Raw genomic sequence first — 24,490 nt, forward strand, 5'->3', positions numbered from 1 at the left:
AGGACGACCTCACATATAAGGCAGGTATTACATTATGAAAGTTTCAGAAACATTCTTTTATAAAATTACACCCAATGAGAGTATCGGTTACATTCGAATGAACGTAACCACAGAAAGGTTATTGGTTGTTTTAAGGTTTGAAAATGATCTTTTATCGAACTTTTATACTGTAATCCTAGGACGGGGTATGATTTTAGATATCAAAATAAAAAAAACTAGATTTAGTAATTCAACTTCTCATTCCGTTTATTCACAGAGAATAAGGCCGGGATTACACTATAAAAGTTTAATAAAAGATCTTTTACGAAACTTGAAAAAAGAAAGCTTATTTGTTACATTCAAGCAAATGTAACCAATTTATTACCGGTTATTGGTTATTGTTTGTTTTTCTTACTTTTGTAAAAGATATTTTGTCAAACTTTTATAGTGTGATCCCGATTAAAAATTTTTAGGGAGAGACAACGTAAATGCAGGGGACGTATAAGATAAGTTTCTTTTTAAAACATTCTGCTGGTTGCTTAGAATGGTGTCGCAAAATATGTATTGTGGGTGCTTGAACACCTGCTCACCCCTGGATCTGACACCACTGTCGGATTCCCTCTGCCTGTCCCATGGAACTGAATCAGACAGAAGGATCCTACCCTCCAAAAAGTATTGAAAACTTTAACAAATTCTAAAAAAAATTATCTTCCATAAATTCGTAATTTTTATTAATTCTCTTAATTTTCGTTAATTCTGGAACTGCATTATTTCTCTCATTATTTTATGATTGTTTTGTTCATCAATTTTTGATTATTCCTTGTGATTTTGACTCATTTTTTCATGAATATTGAATTTCCAATGAATCCCGAATCATCATTTTCAATGAGTCAAAATTATCATTAGTTCTGGAGTTATTCCCCATTTTTTTCATTGATTTCTTTTCTCTGTCTTTTAGTGAAATTTTTTGTTTAGATATTCGCACACGCAGTAGGACGGCTTAGGTTTTTAGAGCAGTGAAAACTGAATAAAAACTTTTTCCTTTACGCGAGTAAGCGGTAGGTAAGCTGGACCAAAACCTCTTCGGCTGCCCCCCCCCCTGCCCCCACCCTAAGTAGGCAGGAGCCGTATGCCACAAGAGATAAAAATTTTATCACGAAAATACGATTCGTTACAAATTCCTTAAATCAGTGTGTCTCGAACTTTCTGAAAACAAGGATCAGTAAAATGTACGAAACAATTTGACGGACCACTTTAGTCCCGTATTACGGGACATTCTCTGTAATTTTCGTTGTTCCGATTCGTTTTCATACATTTGCCCCGTTTTTTCAACGATACTTATTCGAATTTGTAATATTTGCTAAAGCCTCGTGAAACACAACGCTCACATAATATAAATTATATTATGATAATTATGACAAAAATTATAATATTCATCTCGCATATTTGTCAGGTTTAACGTTTTGCCCTCAATTTCTTTTTTGGGAATTGTAATTCTGATTGGGGACAATGTTTTTGATGACAATTGGTATTGTCCCGTATTTTACGGATTACTATTTAAAAGATTCCAATGTTTTATATTTCTTAATGAAATATGGTCATCAGATCATTTTGATATTTTTTTTTTTTCGTGGAAACATTTTTGTTTGCTTCGATTTGTAGCAGCCCTTTATTTTCATCAATTTTAGCAGTAATTAACAAGATACATTTAAAGCAATAAATTGCAATTTTTTGCAATATTTAATGATATCCCGTATTTAGGACCGCAATTTCTCGTTGATGTATAGTGAACTAATGAAATATGCAGGTATAATGTTATTTGTGCCCATATGGATATTATTGATATCAATTACAACTGGTGAATAATTTTGTAAGTCTGCCTGTGGACAACCTATGCCATCGTCGCGGACAATAGGTTGAGAAACGCTGCCGTAGGAGAATGTGTACGAGGTGCATGTACGATTGAATAGCTGTTATTACAATATAGCCATTCTTTACATCGTTTATGCGTATTTCTTATCCTTTTTATTGTTTTGATTGTCAGGTAAATGACATATCGTTGAGAGACGCCTCGTTGAATGATGCCGTGAGATGCGTTAAAGAAGCAACTTCGCCCGTTCGCCTTATCATCCTGAGAGAGAATCCGCAATCACTTTTCACAACTCACGAAGGTAAGTTTTTCCATGAAGACTTTCTCGTTAAACCAGGCCCACACCCGTGTCAGCCTGGCACAATTCAGTCATTCGCAAATATTTGCTTCGAAAATGCTCCTTCCCCTGATGTAAAGAAGCAGCAGTGGCATAGTTACGGCAACAACTAGTGGCACTTCCGGTACAATTCACTAGGTACTAAATTTCCCATGGCGATAAACTTGAATTATGCTCGGTATGAAAGAAAGTGGCATAGTCTGGCTACACGCTAGCCCAGCCCAATGTTCCTTGGTGAATATTTGCTTTCAGAACACTCTCCAAGGAAATAATAAGCCAACACGTATTGTGATTGCTGGCGTTCTTCGTCGAGTGTGTGGCCAGACGGAAGGCGACACCTCTTTGATTTGGGTTAGAAACTACAAGACCAGCCTTCCAGTCTCCAACCTTTGACGATCATTACGAATGGTGGAGCGGCCACACTACTTTCCCATGACCAACATTGGAACGTATTTGGCCAGTGTTGACACGAGTGTACTTCTGGCTTTAATTTTATCATCTTTTTTACACCACGGTCGGTTTTCTGCACACGAGGGCTAATTAGACCGGTACCTGTAATTTATTGCCGATTCCGAACGGCAGGCTTGTTTTTATACTCATCGAGAGGTTGGTGCGCTAACCCCTTGATTAGGGACTCCCTGTGGTAGCAATTTTTTCTGCGGTCATGTCGCCGTTTCAGTTGTACCCCCTATGTCAGGAAAGTTTTCTAACAAGGACGAACCGGGTATCGAACTCGCGACACCTCTAAACATCCTTTGGTACTTTAGGCGAGTATCTTATCGACTTGGGCGACCGCGCCCTCATCTAGTTCACCTTGCCTTACCTACATCGGAGCTTGAAATTTACACATTTTGTACTGTGCTTTTCAAAATGATCTCAAAAAAGCGTGATTCGTGAAAAACTTATGTCTTCATAATTTGCTGTGCTTTGGCTCGAGTCAATCTTAAAGGACACAAATAGTGTTGTGAGGAAAAATTAATTTTAAAATTTCTTAAAAAAATTTTTTTTAGGGATTTTTTTTTTGTTATCCTATGATTATGTTGTCTGAAGGGCGATCCCTCCCCCCTTCCCCAAGAGCAGAATATTATGAGAAAATTTGTCTGTCCCATAAAATACGGATTAATCCAACGATTCTATGTGTTGGCTCCTAAGGAAAATGGCCGCGAACTTGATTCCAATTAGGAATTGTCGCAATCTGTCCAACGTCCAAACAATCGCCATCAATTCCAATTTACTCGAGTGATATTTACTCTCAGTTTCTGTGGTCTTCTTGTTCACACAATATACTAGATGCCACTTGCCGTTCGTCCCTTTCTGCAACAACATTCCTGCTAACCCAATTGAGCTCGCATCACAATGAACTTCGGTTTCCGCTCTCGCATCATAGTGTGATAGTATGGGTTGGCACATCAACGCATACTTCAGTTCTTCAAAAGCTCTTGTCTGTTCCTCTTTCCAAGTAAACTCTTCGTTCTTTCGTGTCAATCGTGTCAATGGATCAGATTTCTGTGCATAGTTTTCTATGAATCTTCTAAAATAACTAGTCAATCCTAGAAATCTACGTAGTTCATGAACGTTACCGGGAATCGGAAAGTCTTTGACAGCTTTCAACTTCCTCGAACCTGGCTGAATGCCTTCTGCATTAACTGCGAATCCTAAGAACTCCAGTTCTCTTTTCCCGAATTCACATTTTGTCAACTTCAGCGTCAATCCGGCTGTTCTCAGTCTTTCGAACACTTCTCTAATTCACTCCATCATATCTGTCAAATCCTTCGCTAGTATCAAGATATCATCGAGATAGCATAAGACCTTAGTGTTCATGAGTGGACCCAACATTTGACACATCAGTCTTTGAAACTCTGCTGGTGCATTTGCTAACCCGAATATCGTTTCAAACTGTCAACTGTTCATACGTTCAAACTGTCCTGTTTCATCTGGAGTGATGAATGCTGTTTTCAACTTCGCTTCCTTCTTTGAGCTAGATCCAATGTCGTAAACACTTTACACCCAACCAAATTTTCCAGTAAATCATCGATTCGTGGCAATGGGAATTGGTCTTTCACTGTCTGATTATTCAATCGACGGTAGTCCACAACTAATCGGTTTTCACCTGTCTTTTTCTTCACCAATAATACGGGACTAGCATACGGTGACCTAGTTTCTGTGACAGTACCATTATCTTTCCATTCTTTCACGATATCGCTGATTGCCGTCCTCTCAGACAAACTTGCTCTATATGGCGGTACACAAATAGGTTTGCTGACTTCTACTTCCTTAATGTCAATCTTAGTCAACGATGTACACCCAAGTTCCTCAATGGACAATGCAAAGACATCTCTATACTCATTCACCAATGACCAAACTTCACACTTTTCTTCTTTCCCAGTTGAATTGTCGAACTTTATCTCATCTAGACGAATTCCTCTTCTCTTACGTCCTGGTCCCTCACGCGTAGCACCCACATTAGCAAATTTCTTATCGCGAGACTGTAATTCATCTCACAGTTCATCCTTCAAGGCCACACTTGAAATGATATCATCCTCACAGGTTACTTCAATGTCCCTTGATCCTATGATGGCCTCACTTAAGCAGCAATCAGTCGAAGGACTCACTTCTTCATCCACTAGAACATCCAAGTTTTCATGTAGCTCATCACACACAAAAGAGTTTCTGACTTCGGGGTTTCCTACAGCTTCACCCGATTCTTCTAATTCCCTCATGCTCAGTTTATCAACAACGATTGACGCACGACCGATACACTGTCCTTCACCAAACTTCACAACATGTTCCCCTAAATTCCAGATAGGAACCTTCGTTTTCCCCTTCACGACTTCTAGCAAGACATCAGTATTTCCTTGGCTTCCTTTCATCAGCACCAGTCCGTCCTCTACATCTTCTGTTCTGGCATCAATGACCTCCATCGTTGCACCGTCAACTTCTTCTGGATTCATGGTCATCAGCTCTATCCTTTTCTCCTCAGTTCTGACATCTCGAACACATGGCAACTCACTTGCGTGCCACACGCGCAGTCTTCCTCCACTTCCGGCAAACTCGATTTCCGGTGACATCAGATAGTTCCGTCCAACTATCAAATCATACGACTGTGCATTATCATCGACGACCAACACATCCACAGCTGACTTTGCACCATCCACTTCCAAATCCACGTTAAGTTTACCAAACGCAACTGCTGATGGCTTCACCAGATCTCCATAACCGAATAATTCTTCTGATTTCGGCACATACTTCAGCTTCATCTCCTCCACTACGGACTTCTTCAACAATGTCACACTACTTCCAGTGTCGATCAAATATGAGATGAGACGCCCATCATTGATCCTAGCATTTTTGATGCAGTTCCCTTCGTAACAATCAGCACAACCATTTGCTGCCAAGTTCACTTTCTTCGTTGTAGTCTGATCACAGTGCTTTTGAATATGACCGGCCACACCACACAGGCGGCATGTTAAATTCTTCTTTCTTGGACAATCATGAGACACATGACCCAGGTATCCACACGAAAAACATCTGGGCTCCCAGTCTTGCCGCTTATTGTCTCTCGGAACCGTTGGCCTGACACGTTGTCCCTCGCCGTTACGAACTTCACTCATACGAGGTCGATTGTTCTGGTTCAAAGTCCTTCCCATCATCATGTCTCTCCTTGGATCCACGTACACAAATCGATCCTGAGCAACAGTTCTTCGGTGAGCATCTACCCTTTGGTCATCCCAAAATCCGGATCTTCGTTCATCAGTCCCGGTGACTTTGTGATCTTTTACATCCTCGATCTCGGATCTCACGATTTCGTATTCGTCGAGCTTCTTCGCTAATTCATCAGGGTTTACAAAACTAGACCATTGATCGATGAAATGTTCACGAATGTTCGTCGGTACCCGCGACTTCATCTGCTCCGTGACGATCAGTTTTTTCAAAGACTCGAACTCGGTAACATTCAGAAGAGATAGCCACTCGGAGAAGAAGACATTCAACTCATATCCAAAGTCCTTCCAAGTCGACTTCAGACGTCGGGAGTGGTGGATAAACTTTTGCCGTATCTTTTCTGTTGTCAACTTGAATCGATTCAGCAACAGTCCCTTGACGAAACCGTAGTCGTTAATCCTCTTTTTGGGTTCGCGGATCACGATTTCGGACACTTCGTAAGGCAGTAACACTAATAAGCTAGTGGCCCATTGTTCCTCTGGTACTCTCGCAAGTTCGGCCTGGCACTCGAAGTACTGTAAGTACAGACTTAAATCCCCGTTATCCACGTCGAACTTCTGTATCTTCTTCGTCAAATCGCACGGTACGGTACGATGCGATGACTTTCGGTGTCATCATCGATATTTCGCGACGACCCACATGTTATCAAACTGCCGCTGTCGCTCGGCCTCTCGTTCCTGTCGCTGGGCTTCGTCTTCTTCCTTTTGTCGCAAGGCTTTGGCTTCTTCTTGACGGGTTCCGATGATCTGCTCGAGGAGTCCTCTAACAAAGTCCTCTTCATAGTTCTTCGACTTGACGATGAGATTCTTCAGATCGGCGACTCTGTCATCTGAAGACGGCTTCTCTCCCAACTCCAACATCTCCAAGTCTTTCTTTCGTCCTCTCACCAGAAATGGCATTTTCTTCTATCGTAGTCCGGTGCTATATCCCGCTTCTGAGAAATCTGCTGGCTCCTAAGGAAAATGGCCGCGGCTTCAATTCAAAGTATTAAGGGATTTTACTAACGTTTTCAAAAAACAGACTTTATTCGAATTTAGAACATTAACAAGCGTAGCCTAAATACGACTACTTTCCTCTACCATCCCTTAATTCAATCTCCCCCTATACTACTGCTTTCATAATTTTTTTTAAGCTTGACATTCTTACAAATCGCTCGTTCGCTCGAGCACAAAGTCACGTTACATTTCTTCCTTTTCAGCGGCTGTTCAACAGCTTCCTACATATGCAATAAGTCTAACGCACACATCGCCCTAAATTCGTGCCTGCCCCGCTGCACTCAAGGTTGACAATGCTCGTTTCCTCTTCATTAGCAGGTGAAGATGCCTGCATCTGTTCAATTCGTAGCTGAGGATGTCTGCTTTAACATCATTCGACGCTGATGACCGATGCTCCCGCTCTATTGGAAGCTGAAGATATTTGAATCTGTTTCATTCGAAGCTGAAACTGCCTGTCTCCGCTCCATTGAAAGCTGAAAATGGACTTCCTTTGCTTATTTCAAAGCTTGAGGTGTCTGCTTCCTCTCCATTCGGCGCTGAAGATGTCTGCCTCCACTCCAGTCGAAGCTGAAAATGCCTGTATCGGTTTCAATCAAAGCTGAAGATGACTGTCTCCGCTCCATGTGATGCTGAAGATGCCTACCTATGCTCAATTTAATACTGAAGATGCCTACCTATGCTCAATTTAATACTGAAGATGCCTACCTATGCTCAATTTAATACTGAAGATGCCGTACTCTTCTCATAGCTGAAAATGTCTGCCTCGGTTTTATTCAAAACTGAAGATTCCTGTCTGTGCTCCATTGGAGGCTGGAGATGGGTGCCTCCCCTCTTTTCGAAGCTGAAAATGTCTGTCCCCGCTCCGTTCCAAGCTGAAATGTCTGTCTCCACTCCGTTCGAAGCTGAAGATGCCTTGCATGCATTGGTTTCATTTGAAGCTGAAGATGCTCGTCGCCTCTCCACTCAAGGCTGAAAATGCCTGCCTCAGTTTTATTCGAAGCTAAAGATGCCTGCCTTCGCTCCATTCGTAGCTGCAGATAACTGCTTTCAGTCGTGGATCCAGAGGGGGAAGGCAAACGGTGCTACCGCCCCTCTCATATCCGAATAATGTGGAAAAATTTCTCTGTCCCATCAGGAATGATCTAACGAGCCTACACAATAAGTGACCCCTCTCAACAAAGCACCCTCGATCCGCGCCTTTGGCATACTAAAAATTGAAAACAGTGATTGCAATGAACTCTCTCAGATAAAGTGATTTTTTAGCGATAATCATTTCAATTCAAGTTTTGATCTATCAATACGTAAAATTCGTGCTTTCTGTAGAAAATAAAGTTATTATTTCTGGTCTCATTTTATGAGCTGTAGTAACAAGTTATTCAGGGAGCATTTATGGAGAAAAAAAGACCCTTTTTCGATGCTTATTTACAAGAGAGAAGAATTTAACGATCATTTATCGTGAGTCACGTACTTCACGCGCTTCCACGCACTTAATCACGCATTCTCATCATTAATGCGGGAAAACGTTTCCGTTTCCGACCGCTCTAACGAGATTTCAGGAAGCGTAACTCGAGTTTCTATCTCTTTCATCTCCAACAACTTCCTCTCATTCTGGGAAGTAGACGGAAAGTAGATACGTTAATAGGTAACAAGACGAATGAAAGGTCTCTTGGAATCGCATGATCTTGAATTGCGGAGACATTCCATCCAAAATAAGGAAACGAGAGATTATAAAATAGAAAATACGTTTGAAAAATCTCAAAGCTACCATTTTCATCATTTTCAAACTCAGCAATGTTACTTCAAGCTGTAGCTGTTAGGAAAGATTTTTTACAGGTCGAAAAGATAGGATGGCAAACATTGAGAGAGAGAGAGATCCCGATTTTCTATTAAGAATCCATTAAGAGCCGCTGTTACATCGGAGATGCAGCGCTGACAATGAAAGAAACGTAGACGTATTCCCTTCCCGATTTGTCCGGCTCTGATATATACATAATGTATAACAGCAAATGCTTGATGTTGTTTGTATCTCTGGTCTGAAGAGTCCTTACAGAGTACGTGGCAATCTTGAAGTTTATTCAAAACTTCCTTTTTTCTCATTATGGCGTGCTGGACTAGAATTTGAACAGAAATACTTCTTTTTCATGTTCTGTGAATAATACGAATAAAAGGAGGAAAATATATATTTATTCCAAAGAAAACACTTGTTGATGTAGTTTTGTCAATGTTATCGCAGGCGAATAATAAGAATATACGAACGTATCTGAAATGTCAAGATGCATTGAACATTCTCCGTGCTGGAGTCTGATTAACCTACTGAAAGAGAGTCTTCTAACAAGGAATAAGTTTCTTAGTCAAAACTTCTACAAGATCTTAGATAAAGGAATCGGAGCATTACACTTATATATATAAATGTACTGTTTGTGTTGTTTGTTCGAAAAACTTCAATTTCCGAATTCATGTTTTCCGTTTATTCCATACAGATTTTCTTGGTCTTAAACTTTTTTTTTCCCTTTTCCAACATGTTTATTTTTGTTGTTTTTCTTGTTAGTCAAAATCAATAGAGATTCTTCCTATTCCCGTTTTTATAGCAAAACAAAGTATACTATGCAGCCATAAGTCAGTCGTCACTTTGGAGTTCGGGGATTTTTTTTGAAGATTCTAGAAAACTACTTGGTTATTTAATAAATGCTTGTACTCACAATTTCAAATGGAAATTTAGTCAAGAGAGTGCATTTAGTGGACCAATAAAACAAGAAAAAAATATTTTTTTCAGCATTGTATCATAAGAATCTAAAAATGATTTATTTTAACCATGACAAAATATTTTAATTTGCTATTTTTAATGTTTGTGTGCATTTTCGTATTGCTCGTATTTTCATGAAGATATGATTGTTTCAAACTTTTTGCATATATAGTGTTTTTTGCTTATACATGCAGATTTTTTAACTACAATACATGAGACATACTTTTAATGGATTTAAAACGTAGCAACTTAGTATTCAGTAAGATATAAGCATTCACAGCATATGATTTGTAATTACACATCCTCAGAATTTATCAATTTCATAATTTGGTTGGCAGATATATAATGTAACTTGCGTCAAAATTCTACTTTGATGTAAAATTTCAGAAAGATTTCGGCAATACAGTAAGCTGTAATTTAAGTTACTTGCTAAAAGCAGCTGTATGATGAGGGATTTCGAACAAATTAGCAATTCAGTATTGTTTTCTATTATTTGATTATTTTCTTCGGTTTACTTTTCCTTTCTTTCTCATTTCGGTATCATACACGCTTGTTAAGCTCAATACATTTCTCATATACAGAATCAGACAGTCGTCTTCGCTCATTTCCATGATGCTGCGGGCTAATTCTCAAAAACGTAATAAAATAACAGAAAATAATCAAAGGTTTGATTTGTGGAAAATCCCTTATCATCCGGCGACTTTCCGCAAGCAACTTAAATTAAAGCTTACTGAATCACCGCCATCTGTTCGAATTTTTGGAACATTCAACTGAAATGTTTATATAAGTAGCATTATACAGGGTGAATTGCGACTGATCCGCCAAACGAAAGGGATGGTGATAGACAAGCCTAAGTGGAACATAAAACACCATAGCAATCCTGCCCCGTCTCTAACCGTTTTCGAGTTGTGGTGGATAATGATTGGTAAATGCGTCGTTTTAAAAAAACTGAATTTTTAAAGTTTCTAAAAGATCTACAAGCAAATGAAGCACAATTTTTTAGAAAGAGCAGAAAAAATCTTGTAAAAAGCTGTCCCCATTTCCATTAGAATATCTAGACTTAATGGCATAATTATACAAGCGCTGAAAGATTGACGATGGGCAAAATCAAATTTCGAATAAATATAATTTACTTAAAAAATGTTTATATCTCATCGAAGTTTGTTTACATTGCGTCTCGCATGTAGTGTCGAACTTCCTGTAAGTTTCGTAAAAAAACTAGTTGCAAACTCCGCATGTTACAAGCAAAAAACATCCGCCGAAAATTGCAATTTTTACATGAAGCATTTATATTGAAAATAGCAGGGCCCGACTGTTGTGAGCTATGGTGTTTTATGTTCCATTTGGGCTCGTCTATCCCCCTTTCATTTGGCTCGTAGTTAACCCTGTATAATGCTACTTATATAAAAATTCCAGTTGAATGTCGTTGTTGCCATCTGGCGTCCATTTTCTGAAGAAAAGATGGAAATGCTTGAATTTTCATGTTTTGTCAGCATCGTGTTGTAGGCCTGCCTGCTCTCTACGGAGAATCTCTTTCAAATGGGAGACCGGCTCACGTTCGTGCCTCAAAGCTGGAAAACCGCAAAAAACCAACTTCAGCCGACCACCACTTTAAACGACCACCCGTCAACGGTGTTCGAACCTGAGAACTCAGCAGGAGAGCTCAGCACAATGCCCACACGACTGCACAGCAGCTGAATAAATGTACGACGCTATTGTTCTATCCTGTGACGTGATACTGAGATCAAACTCCTATTAATAGAAACTTTCTTTCCAACGAAATATCGGGCATTGTCTTTACGTGTTTTGTCCATAGTTATTTGGATTCATAGTCTGATCTATTTTCATGACGCTTTAAAACCGTGCCGATTCATAAGACACATTCACGTCAAAAACCAATTGAAATTCAACTGGTAATCATTATACAAATACAAATACAACGCCACAACAGGCAAAATGCCCAACGAGGTGTCTGATTCTTGGCTTAAAATTCTAATTCATTGTAAAGATGACTGAGATTACGTCCACGCAATTGCTGCCACAAATGTCCACTACGAGATCTCATTGTACATCAATTGTGTTTGGTTTTAGTCATTTTCTTCATAATTTATTTCAATTACCAATTCTTGAGAACGCATTTTTATTTATTGCTTTCCAACATTAAACAAACGTCTTGTGATTTATTGCTCCATGAAAGCAGAAAATAACATTTATGAAGAAAATTGTGTTTGAATCTGCATCAATCGTTTCTAAACTTTGAAATACTTTTCCCTATTTCTTTTTATTGAAATAACTAGTCTCAAAGAAATTTTTATTCGTTGATAAATATGATATACAGTAAAACCTCCTCTGAACGACCATCTTTGAACAACGGTAATCTCCAAACAACCACAGCCACATTTGGTTGGAACCGAACGCGTCCCTTTGACTCAACATTACAGGTAACCTCTGAACAACGGTGACGTTGAATATGGCGAAGTCGGAAAAAAATATACACATCGCTATGAGAAAGTAAATTTTCAAGCTGATTTTCATGGAAGTTCCCTCCTCCATCTCCAGACTATATATGGGGGGGGGGGAAGAGAGAGAAAGAGAGATTATGCATGCTTTCTTTTCGTGGGTAAAAATGCTAGATAGTTATATTTAAGGCAGTGGAGAGAGCAAGAGGGCAACTTAAGTGATCTCTAAATGCACCACTGCTCACTTAAGTGACCTGCAAATGTGCTGCTAATCACTGAAGTCATCTTAGAATGCGCCACTTAGTTCATTCATACAAAATGAGGTTTCAGATCTCGGGCCACATCAGATGACTCCGAGGGCCACATTTGGTTTACGTGTCATGGGATGAGAATTGATGTCTTGGTACATATTAGTTTTTCTCGCCAAGTCCTAGACCGGTCAGCAATTGGGGGGGAGCAGGCGAGTCTGGTCCAGCTCCCAGGGCGCTGGACCGGAAAGGGCAACGAATTAACTGCATCTTCTACATGCAAAGAGCGCCAAAATTCCGTCTTTCTCCGGGTGACAAAGTATCTAGTTGCGGAGCTGGTTCTGTCTACCTCAGCTCTGCAGGCCTAAATTTTAGGATGCAAAAATATCACTGTAGATCGATTAGATCTGGGTTCGAACCCCACAGTGGTGGTCGGCTGAAGTTGGTTTTCTGTGATTCCCAACTTCAAGGCGCGAATGCGAGCCGATCTCCCCGTTAAAAAGTCTCGCCACAGAGAGCAACCGGCCTACAACGTTACAAATATTCAATCATTACACTTCACTCACAATTTGAAGTATAGATGGCGGCACTGAAATATCATACACAACACAAGCTACACACTCAGACTGTTAGGTGCACTCACTTTGTTCCAGACTCTGCCACGAAGCTGGGCTTGAAGAGATCTCGGCAACGGGATAAGTCCGATGGCAGAGACCCTGGCGTTCATTCATTCATTGTAGATCGATTAATCAGTTATTACAACATCGTCAATATAATCGTATATTCTAATATAATAAATTATATAATTATCGGAATCAATTACAGAATGGATTATTTTACATATCATCTAGATTCTAGATCTACGCAGATGGTAAGTTATAGTTTGTTTTTCCAGCAGCAATAAAACGGACATTCCCAATAACGGCCACTTCCCACTATCAGCTCCTGCTCACTAACATTTCCACGATCAGTGGCCGTTGTTGGGAGGTTTTACTGTATACACACACAGTACACAGCTTTATTTATTTCATTCATAAAAGCTTTTGTTTTATTTCAATTTTTATGGAACAGCCCCAACGAAGTTCATAACAGTAGAGTTGCGGAAAGGCAGCATCAAGGACAGCATCGGGATCAGCATTATGCAAAGAACGTAAGTGATGAGCATATAATTTACCCGGAAATAATTTCTGATAGAAATTAAGTAATTAATCTCTATCTTTGTGAGTTAGTATAATATACAATGCAATATAATGGTTCTTGCTTTGATTCTCATAATTATAATACAAAGCTTTTGTATTATAATTATGTTATTTGTACTATTAAATTACCCCCCCCCCCCCACAAAACGGGTAAAATGTCTAACAAAGGTTTTAACAACTGGATGTTGCGAAGATATATTTTGGAAAGAGAAAAAATTCAACTGTCTCTCATTTGTAGTCTAGTGGTCTAGGGCGTTCACCCGGAAAGTGAAAGGACGTGGGTTCGATTCCCCGCAGGGGCAGTTGAATTTTCTCTCTTTCCAAAATATATCTTCGCAACATCCAGTTGTTAAAACCTTCGTATGATAGCGGAGAGTGACGTCATCCTTGTGTAAAATGTCTAACGACGCTGCTGAAAAAAAATGTTCATACAACATATGGATGCTAAATACAGTAAAACCTCTCAATAAGGGGACACCTGTATGAGACCAGACTTTTTGTCACTTGAATAGAGGTATCCCATATTCAGAATGTCCCTTGATTAAATGTTTGAATATCTAAAAGTATAGCAACCCAAAATAAAACCCATAATAACCCTCACTTTCTGGGGTTCTGGGTTGAGGCGCTCCTGCGGCTCCACGGGAGTGATGTTGGCTATTCTTTCGCTTCAATTCGATTTACGAAAAATTCACTGAAATGCAATTCACTGTAGGAAAATTCATCTCTGGAAAAATCCACCGACAACAGTTCGTCATCAGTGAGTGAGTGGGTATGCGAGCGAGCGAGTGACTGAATCTGTTGGTGAATGAGCCAGCGAATAAGCTAGAGACAGAGTGAGCAGCCGTATTAGTAAGTGAGTAGCCACGTGAGTGGCTCACTCACTCGCTCATCTGCTCAGTCCCCAACTTCCTCACTCACTCATTTGGTCATTTACTGACTCTAACTCACTTGCTTATCCAGTCACTCTCTATGTCAATTTGTCGATAAATTTTCCTAGCAGTGAAGTCTTATAGGTGACTTGCGTGGCGGTTAATTGTCGCGTCGGTAAATTTTCCGATGGTGAATAGCTGGCGGTGAATTTTCCGGACACACTTCAACTAACCCTCCACACCCACTCGCGGATAGCAGGCAGTAAATCGCCAAGCGGTGGGTCCGACTTGTCGGTTCTTCCAAATCCAAGACAAAATAAGCGAAATTAGTAAGGTTTCACATTATTGTTCATTCATCACAGGTATTCATCATTGTTAAATAATTCCGTGATCCCAGCTCTTCAACACCATAACTGTTTATCATCAACAGTTTTTTTATTCAGTATGGTGTTCCTTCACACACAGTAAACGCTGCTAAACAGGTGATGAGACGACATTTTTCACCCATCAGCCGAAAGACATTTCCCAAAGGTTTGGCCACCACGCTTGCCAGGTTCGAATCAATGTGATTTTTAAATGTGGAATATCTCGAAGACCTGGTCTTTCGTGACAATGTGGCAGTTTTTGTGACATCTTGAAGATAGCATATCGCGGCACGTTTGGAACATTTCTGTTGACACGCTGCATTCAGCAGTTGAAAATGTTATTTTAAATTTTCAAGTGGTAACAGATAATGGCGGCAAACATATTGAACACTTTTTGAAATTATTTCTACGGATTTGCGACTGCGGTGCGTGGAAAAAGCGAAAATGAAAAGTATAAATAGTTGGAGCATTTTGTAGTTGAAAAGTGCCATGTCTTGCTGAAATTTTGAATTAGTTTTTTGCTACAATTGAATAATCGACGTTAGACTAACCCAAAATTCCAAAAAGAACACGGCTATACGCGTTTCGGAACTGTATGAAGTTCCTTCATCAGTAGCAGAAACAAAGAAAGAAAATATTGAAAAAACTCCTTATAGCGGGAGTTACTCGCTGTTGTAGACAAGAGTCAAAACTTCGCTTCTCTCAACTAAAAGATCCCATTGACACACTCAACTGGGGCATCTACAGCATTTCATGCCAATGCAGATTATCATATACAGGCCAAACTAAACGTGCCCTTGACCATAAATTTGACTTCTCTTCTGCCAAAATCATCCAAAAATGCCCCTCAACGTCTAAGGGTCGTATTCACCGACATGGTTTAAACCTGTAGTAACAATTTTCGGATAAGAGATGAACATAGATTGGTTAAAACCCTGAATTTAACCAATCCGTGTCGATCTCTTATCAAAATATTGTGACTATAGCTTAAACCATGTCGGTGAATACCGCCCTAACTTGTATTTCTTCGAATCGTTCCACATCAACAAAAACATAAACCAGTTGGTCAACGACCTAACTAGCACACCACCCTTCTCAAAAATCTGGCAACAGTTTCTACAATAATTATTCTTCTCCATCGGCATCACTATCACATTCTCGGTTGCGATTGGTTCCGCCATTTTTCTTTTTCCGTCCTCCTCCTCTACTCTTTTGTTGCCGGTTCATTTTGAATTTGACTAGCGAGTAACTCCCGCTATAAGGAGTTTTTTCAATATTTTTCTCTTCTTTGTTTCTGCTACTGATGAAGGAACTTCATACAGTTCCGAAACGCGTATAGCCGTGTTCGTTTTGGAATTTTGGGTTAATCTAACGTCGATTATTCAATTGTGTTATCAAACCCAAAAGGTAATTCATTTCTACTTTTTTTACTGCGTAAATCTCTCTCCCATGGCCTCATTAAAATATCTTGAAAATTTAACTGCGTTCGGATTAATAGTGTTAAAAAAATTATGTAAATAGTCCTTATTCATCATTTATTGTGTTATTTTTCCCTGTAAATAGTCATTATCTCATGTAAAAATGAAAATTAACTCATTTCTTTGTAAATCTCGCCAAATTGGCGTCAAACTTGGTGAGTTTGGCGAGAGCTCCGATGATTTGGCAAAGTCATAGCGCAAAGAAATTTGTAAAAAGAAAATTTAAGAATGGGATCTCACACGCATACGATAATATTGGAGAATTGTCTCGACTTTTCTAGGGCTGCATAAGAGCTCAGTCAAAGCGAAACTGAATAGTTGAATAAGAGAAACTCAGTGCAATACTTGCGTTAGTGAAAAGCCAACTTTAAGGGGCTATCTGTTTCTGCTCGTGAATTTGTATAAATAGCTTTTCTAAATAAATCTGTGGCGTCCTGCATTTTGGCTCAACTCTTACTCGTTTTAAGGACGTGTGAGAGACATTATCCGAAACAGTAGTTTTTTTTTAAGAAAAACTACTCAGAGTACGGAAACTTTAATTGTAAACGCCCTGTAGCTCCATGATAGATCAGAGTTCCGAACATCGATTGAAGTAGTGATAGTGATAGGAACCGTGAGATACCCAGGATCTGTCACACTCAGTGATATGAGCACATTGTCCCTGATGACTCGGGTGCCTCGGGGAACTTAACCTAACCAATTATTGAGCTTGAAGAAGGTATCTATAAATGGGCAGGTGCATTTATGCACATCGCAGTAAACAAGTATAACATTTATGATCGAAAAATTGTTACTGAGGTAAATAAATCACATAATCGTCATAATCGAGGATCGTTCTTGATAAAATTTGACCTGCTTCTCCTCAGGGATTTTCATTGATTGACAGTAACTAATTCAATCTACAGCTGGGTTGTGTGTGATCTAATCGCTGCACCGTGTGGTTTGATTCGGTCCAAGGACATTCGTAAGTTTCTCGGTAAGCCCACGCGGATCATATTCATTCACGACTCTGCTCTGGCTCTTCTTCTTCTTCTCTAATCAGATGTATCAGGTCGCTGTCTGGGTGAACTTGACGTCTTAATGCTAGTAGATCATATAATAGGCATGGGTGATTCTCTGTCTGGTTCTGGTTCCGGGACGATTGAAGTAAAGTAATTGACATGGTACTGTTCGAAGTTTCAGATTTCGGTGAATTTTGGAAAGGAGGGTTTCTTTTTTTTTTTTTTTTTTCTTGAACCGGGTAAATATAAATTTTAAGGCCAAAACAACAGCCAAATTCAATAACAAAATAAAATTAATACAGCAATAATATCGGTATTCATAATACTTGGATTCAGTAACGTAAAATAAACAAGTACGGTAGAACCTCTCGATAAAAGACTCCCATAGGACCGAAAAGTTTGTCCGTTAACGGGGAGCGTCCGCTAATGGGGAGGTACGATCTACAGGTGGAACCTCACTTATACGACTTTCAAATTTATACGATGCTTGTCTTCGGTCGCGATCGGTTCCTACACATTTTAACGTTAAAATGTATACGTGTTACTCTAAAAGTGATATACCGGTGATTATGCATGATCACCAATCGACAAAAGAAAGTTTGATTAAATTTCACTACCTTTACCACTTTTACTGGCGATTATGCATAATTCTCAAATAAAGTTGGAAAGTCTGATAAACATAGAAATATTTAATGAGTAACCTCTTCATCAGACAAATTATTTATTTTTACCCGTACGTGATACGTGCACTCTACACGTATTTTGTAATGAAAACTAAATTAAAATAAGTATGAAGAAGATTACAACATTTTCATGGTAACGTTGTCAATTTTGTAATGTTGGCTTCCTTACACGTTATATACAAGGAAAACCACCATTACCATTCGAATTCACCATCCTGGACCATAGTTATCTTCAGTAAATTAAGTAATTAATTGACGAGTTATCATATTTATCAACACGAGCTTGGGATTATAAACATAATCTGAATATGATAAATTCTCGGTGTTTGACCAGAAATTTATAAATTAGAATTTGGAAAAAGAAAAAGTTTGCCTGATTTTAGTGTCCGCTATCGAGAGTATCCGCTAACTGGATGTGAAATACATTAAAGCCCTATTCCACGGACCCAAGGATCAGAAAAGTGTCCGTTAATGGGAGGTGTCCATTAGGGGAGTTTCTACTATACAGTAGGAACAAAAAAAAATCTATGAAATTTTTGATTAACATGTGTTTGAGATCTTAATTAATATTATTCCGTATTGTTTATTTTGCTGCAGAAATGGAAGAGGAGTTTTCATCACATACGTAGTGAGTAATTTATTCTTGCTTCAAGTTATAAAAAAGTAATATAAAATTTTTATTTGTAAAGATTCATCATAAATAATCCTCGATATTATCTTTCCTGAACAAAATGCAGAACATTCATCTCTTCAAGCTTAACGCGAAGAAAGTTTTTGTTCTGTTATTTATGTTCTTTCAATTAATTATTCTTTGTAAAATAATAATAAAAATAAGTATGAAATATAAAATTATACGAATGATAAATGATCAATGGTGTATTTACGGCGGAAGGGGGGGGGTTTGGAGCAGGCTATAGGCCAGGACTGCAAATTTGACTAATGAGCCGACAAGAAATCTAGTAGAATGGGGGAAGAGCGGCGAAATTTGTATATATAATCCTCAATAAATCCATCTCTTCCCAGACAACAAGGTCAGTAAGTGACCTAGAACAAATACAAATATAACGCCACAACAGGCAAATTGCCCAACGAGGTGGCTGACTTAAGAACATCATGGATTCCCGAGCCATTTTTTGGAGGCCCTACCTACTACTACCCCCGGAACCCCCCAACGAATCGGTACATGCGGGAATGTGCGTGTACGTGTAGTGAAACCTGACGTGAAGTTTTTTGTTGTTTCTCTGTAATGCTTGTTATGTGTAGTGCTGCCATCTGCCACCAGTTTTTCTAACTATGAGTGAAGTGTTATGATTGAATGATTTATTGTTGTAGGACTGTTGCTCGCTGTGGCGAGACTTTTTAACGGGGAGATCGGCTCGCATTTGCGCCTTGAAGTTGGGAACCACAGAAAACCAACTTCAGCCGACCACCACTGTGGGGTTCGAACCCGGATCCTCGCATCGCGAGTCCGTCACTATAACCACTCGACCACCACAGCGGCGAGTGGTCGAGTGGTTATTAACAAGGGTGTCTTGGGGCCAAGGCGGCCAACCTTTTAGAGAGTGCGGTACACTTGAGTGATCTGTTAGTGCCCGAATGAGTCACCTAGACAGTGTGTAAGCGAATGAGTGGGGAAGTGGGGAAGAAAGTGAATTACGTAAGATAGGAGTTACATAAAGTAATTGTTCGCGTAAGCACGAGAGTAACCAAAAGAGGACCCCCCCCCCCCCAGAGTGTTTGTCAGAATTAAAATGATCGAAAGAGTGATCTAGGAGGAGCGGCAGTTTTGAAGAATGATTGGTCAAGAAAGTTAGAGTGGAATATAAACACGCCTCTGTTCTAGAGAGCGAGGGTGCAGGTCAATATTCGACCCAAAAAATGGTCTAGAGAGCGATGGAAAAGGTCAGTGCGCGAGCAAAAGAGTAGCCTAGAGAATGAGGGACTAGTTCGGTGTGCGGCCAAAAGTCACCTAGACAGTGTGTGACCTGTTGAGTGATCTGTTACAGTGTCAGTTACTTAAGTGATATGCAAATGTACCGCGAGTCACTTACGCGATTTTGGTAATGTACCACTGGCTGCTCAAGATATATTTAAATATGCGGAAACTGCGTGACCTGCAAATGTGTCGCGGGCTGCATAAGGGATTTGAAATTGTGCCGCTGACCATTTAATTGATCTGTTACAGTGCCCCAGGTCACCTAAGTGATCTATAAATGTACCACAGGTCAATTAAGTGATCTCGTAATGTACCGCTTAGTTCATTTTTACACAATTATGTTTGAGATCGCGGGCAACGATCGCTCTCTAAGCAGAGACGAGAGTTTATGGCCCTTCTTCCATTATACTGTAACTTCTTGGCCACTCATACTTCAAAAAATTGCTGCTTCTCCTAGATCACTCTTTCGACTACTTCAATTCCTACAAACTCCCTGTCGTCCTCTTTTGGGTGCTCCCATGCTTGCGAGAACAATTAGTTTAGGTGACTCTTTACGTTATGTGTTCCACCTCCTTTCTCACTCACTTGCATACTCTCTGGGTGACTCTTTTGGTTGCACACTGAACTAGTCCCTTACTCTCTCTTAGCGCCCGAGTGGCGTGGTGGTAAGATGCTCGTCTACCACCGCGAAGGTTGCTCTCACTGTCCTGGGTTCTAACCCTAGGGAAGATATAGATATTTTCCTTAACGAATTTGAGCCAACCACCAATAAACAGCGCCTTTATTTCCAACCCATCTCATTAATGGCAGTAAACTGCGATATGGCCTGAGTTGGTGTTTGGTGAAAGTAGTCCCTCGCCCTCTAGGCCACTTTTCGGGTCGAATATTGACCTGCACCCTTGCTCTCTAGACAGGGGCGTGTTTAAGGCTTTTCTTCTATTTTACTCTTTCTTTTGACCATTCTTTCTTCAAATTTATCGCTCCTCCAAATTTGCTGCCCTGAGCTATACCCGCTCAAACCCCCCTTCCTGGAATACGCTTCTGAGCGTGGGGCTTGTTATGCTTTTGCTGAGTAACCCAGAGATGAGATTTGATATACCGCGGGGGGGGGGGGGGTCAAGAGAGAACGTGATTACATTTGCCATGAACGTGATCAAGGGAGAACAGTCTTACATTCCGAAGGAGGTTCCGAAGAAGGTTTTTCGATCAAATCCATCTGGCTTGTAACATCCTGGCATTAAAGCAACAGAGAAACAGATGAGTGCTAGATTCATCTGGCCAGGCATTAAGAAGCAAGTTAAGGAATGCACACAAGCGTGTATGACTTTGAGCAGTATTGTGGGGGCTAGTGATTTAATAGTTTTTGAAAAAAAATTGTTTCATTTGGATATATCAAGATGGCAATAATTGGAAATTTTGTATTAAATAATAGTAATGTTCGTTGAAACACCCTGTATGTACAAAAATCTTCCCTGCTTAACGAAACGTGAATATTTCCCTCGATTTCACCCAACAGCTGCAGTATGACTGATCGTCATGTCAGCTCATGAGGAGACACGTGATCACGTTACAATTAGTACAGTGCGTGATATAGTTAATAAAGTGTATGATCAGGAGGTCTTGGGTCTTGGCCAATGAGAAGCAATCACTCACGCGTTCTCTCGGGACAGTACTGGAGAAAAAAAACCAGCTTTCCTGGCAGTTATGAAGGAGAGAGAAACGCTGTAAGTCACAGAACAAGAAAGTTTGTTTTTTTCGAATGAGCATCGAACATTCGAACGTTGTGACTGAGCCCTCCATCGTATCACCGAAATGTTAACGTGGAAAATTGTGCAAGTGACGCCAGCGAATTAAAAAATGCCATAGTGGTTTTACAACTGTCAACAAATATTATCGTCGCACTAGCAGTGATTCCACAAATTAATGGACTCCGATAAATAATGGTTCCTCACGTCGTCCACTAGGACCTTTTTGGGACACTCGACAAATGAAATCATCGCCCAGATCCACCGTGAACTAGCGATTTTCCATCAATTGTGAGCTCCGAGATAAGTATATAACATTATATACACATCGAGTCAGTGGCGTTGGAGTCAGGGGTGCTGTGGGTGCTCAAGCACACACGATAATTTGTGGCATGCATCCGAACACACCCCAAAATTGATTCAGAAATTAAAATTTCCGATATAAAACTAAAGACGAGCACCCGCAGTTTCGAAACACTTCCGACGCCATTGCATCGAGTAGCATCTCCTATATAGCATATGGTGCGTATGAGGCGCACGTTCAGCAGCTTTAGTTTTGAAATTTGTTTGAAAGGTTTTTTTTTTTTGGGGGGGGGGGGTGCTACATTCAATGAAATTTTGACCATTCTTTATGTAATAATTTAATTGTCTGTAAAGTCACACTTTCTAGTTTTTTCTGGTTTTTTTTTCTAAATCTGAGGTCTGTCACAGTAATGTTAATTTCAACAGCGTATTGAGATTATGCAGGATTAAACTTTTCATTTTAAACTTCATGCACTGACTCATAGTCCTTAAATGTATTCGAATCGATAAAGCATTTTTTCACAGCTTCCAGCTTGAACCTAGGTGCCGATGGTCCAAACCTATCGGTACAACGTGTAATAGGTGCCCTCTGAAGATTATACAAATACAAATACAACGCCACAACAGGCAAAATGCCCAACGAGGTGGCTGATAAAAAGATGCCCATAAAAATATGGTTGTCATATGTTTCAAAACTACAGCAACCCAATTAAAAATGCAATTAACACAAATTACAAACAATATATACACGTGATAAAATATTATACAACGCCCATAAAGAATACTTATGGTTGTCTTATTCTAAGAATGGATAGCTTCTCGATTTACCCCAACATGTTTATCGTATTTCTTTTTAAACGTGTCAATTGTGTTACAATTTACTACCTCCGGGGGTAAGCTATTCCATTTATTAACAACCCTATTGGAGAAAAATTCCCTGCGACACCATAACCTTGCATTGTCCCTCACCAATCGATACTGGTGTCCCCTTGTAAAAGCAGTCGATTGGCGGTGTACTAAAAGTTCATGGTCCATCCTATCCATCCCATTGAAAATTTTGAACACTTCGATCATATCTCCTCGACACCTGCGTTCATCCAATGTAAACATATTCAAAAAATGAAGTCTTTCTTCATAACTCAAGCCCTGTGTGCCAATAAGGACACGCGTAGCTCTTCTCTGCACCCCTTCAACCAAGTCTATGTCCCTCTGTAGGTATGGTCTCCAAAACCTTACAGCATACTCCAGTCCAGGACGAACTAAGCCTCGAAAAAGCGGAAGAATGACTTTAGGAGAACGCGAAGAGTCCTTTTTGAAAATGAGACCAAGCATTCTATTCGATTTTTTGACAACCGCTGAACAATGTTCAGAAAACTTAAGTCGCTCGTCAATGAGAATTCCCAAATCGGTGACTCTAGTTGCATCCGGGATAGTGACACCATTCAACTCGTAAGAGAACCGTGGGTTGTTCGAACCAAAATGAGCGACCATGCACTTATCTACGCTAAACGTCATGCTCCATTCATTAGCTTCACATCATCTGCGAATTTGCTAGTAATTCCATCGATACCCTGATCGAGTTTATCGATAAAAAGTGAAAAAAGTATGGGGCCAAGGACACTTCCCTGAGGAACTCCACTTGTGACGTCTGTCCAACCAGAGAATTCCCCGTTCACCATAACTCGTTGCGACCTGTCTCTTAACCACGATTCTATCCAATTCAGCAAGTTGCCCCCTATTCCAATCTCGTGTAAACGCTTCAAGAGTTTGCCATGTTGGACCCGATCGAATGCCTTCTGGAAATCAAGGTAAACAACGTCGACATTTTTGCTCTTACCCAAAGCCTTAGTCACGTAATCATAGAAGCAAAGGAGGTTAGTTACACATGACTTCCCCTTCCTGAACCCATGCTGATTATCCGACAATACATTATTCTCGTCTATCCACTTCACAAACTGCCTTTTGATGATAATTTCCAAAATTTTCGAGAGGGAGCTCGTCAAACTCCCTGGACGATAATTAGACACCACTTCTCTACTACCCTTCTTAAATATCGGAACAACGTTAGCCAGTTTCCAATCTCTCGGGACGATACCCTCAGCAACACTACTCCTGTATATCTGTGCGACTGGCCCCAACAATTCATTAGCACCTTCCCTGAGAACCCTGGGATAGATATCATCTGGTCCTGGTGCTTTGCTTGCACATACATTTCTTAGAAGATTTAGGACCTCCACGTCTTCCACTTGAATATCGTTGAGCGTTTTATTACCCCATGCAACACCCGTATATCGAATATCATTATCTCCATTAAAAACCGACGCGAAAAAGTCATTGAAAGCACTACACATGCCTACATTGCTCTCTACTTTTGAGCCTCCTATCGAGAGGGGACCAACTGTCCCCTTACATCCATTATTGACGTATCGAAAAAATGATTTTGGGTCAGAGCCAATGTTATCTGCCAACCTAGATTCAACTTGCTTTTTACTATCCCTTATCGCTTTCTTCAACAGTCTTCTTTTATCAGTAAACAATGATAGGTCACCTCGTCCACTTT

At 40.0% G+C, this 24,490-nt stretch overlaps 1 protein-coding gene across 1 annotated transcript in view; it reads left to right on the forward strand.

The window, feature by feature from the left end:
* The window catches only part of LOC149086255 (disks large homolog 4-like), a 186,296-nt gene that overhangs the window by 124,200 nt on the left and 37,606 nt on the right, over positions 1 to 24,490 (forward strand). The window contains exons 5-7 of the mRNA XM_089232280.1: positions 2,024 to 2,150; positions 13,423 to 13,501; positions 18,544 to 18,574. Of these exons, the coding sequence (XP_089088406.1) occupies positions 2,024 to 2,150; positions 13,423 to 13,501; positions 18,544 to 18,574 (237 nt within the window). The remainder of the gene's footprint in view (positions 1 to 2,023; positions 2,151 to 13,422; positions 13,502 to 18,543; positions 18,575 to 24,490) is intronic.

This window comes from Pholcus phalangioides, unplaced genomic scaffold, assembly GCF_987345545.1.
Source record: "Pholcus phalangioides strain wild (caught in Gottingen) unplaced genomic scaffold, Ppha-v1.0 ptg000005l_1, whole genome shotgun sequence".
Lineage (NCBI taxonomy): Eukaryota > Metazoa > Arthropoda > Arachnida > Araneae > Pholcidae > Pholcus > Pholcus phalangioides.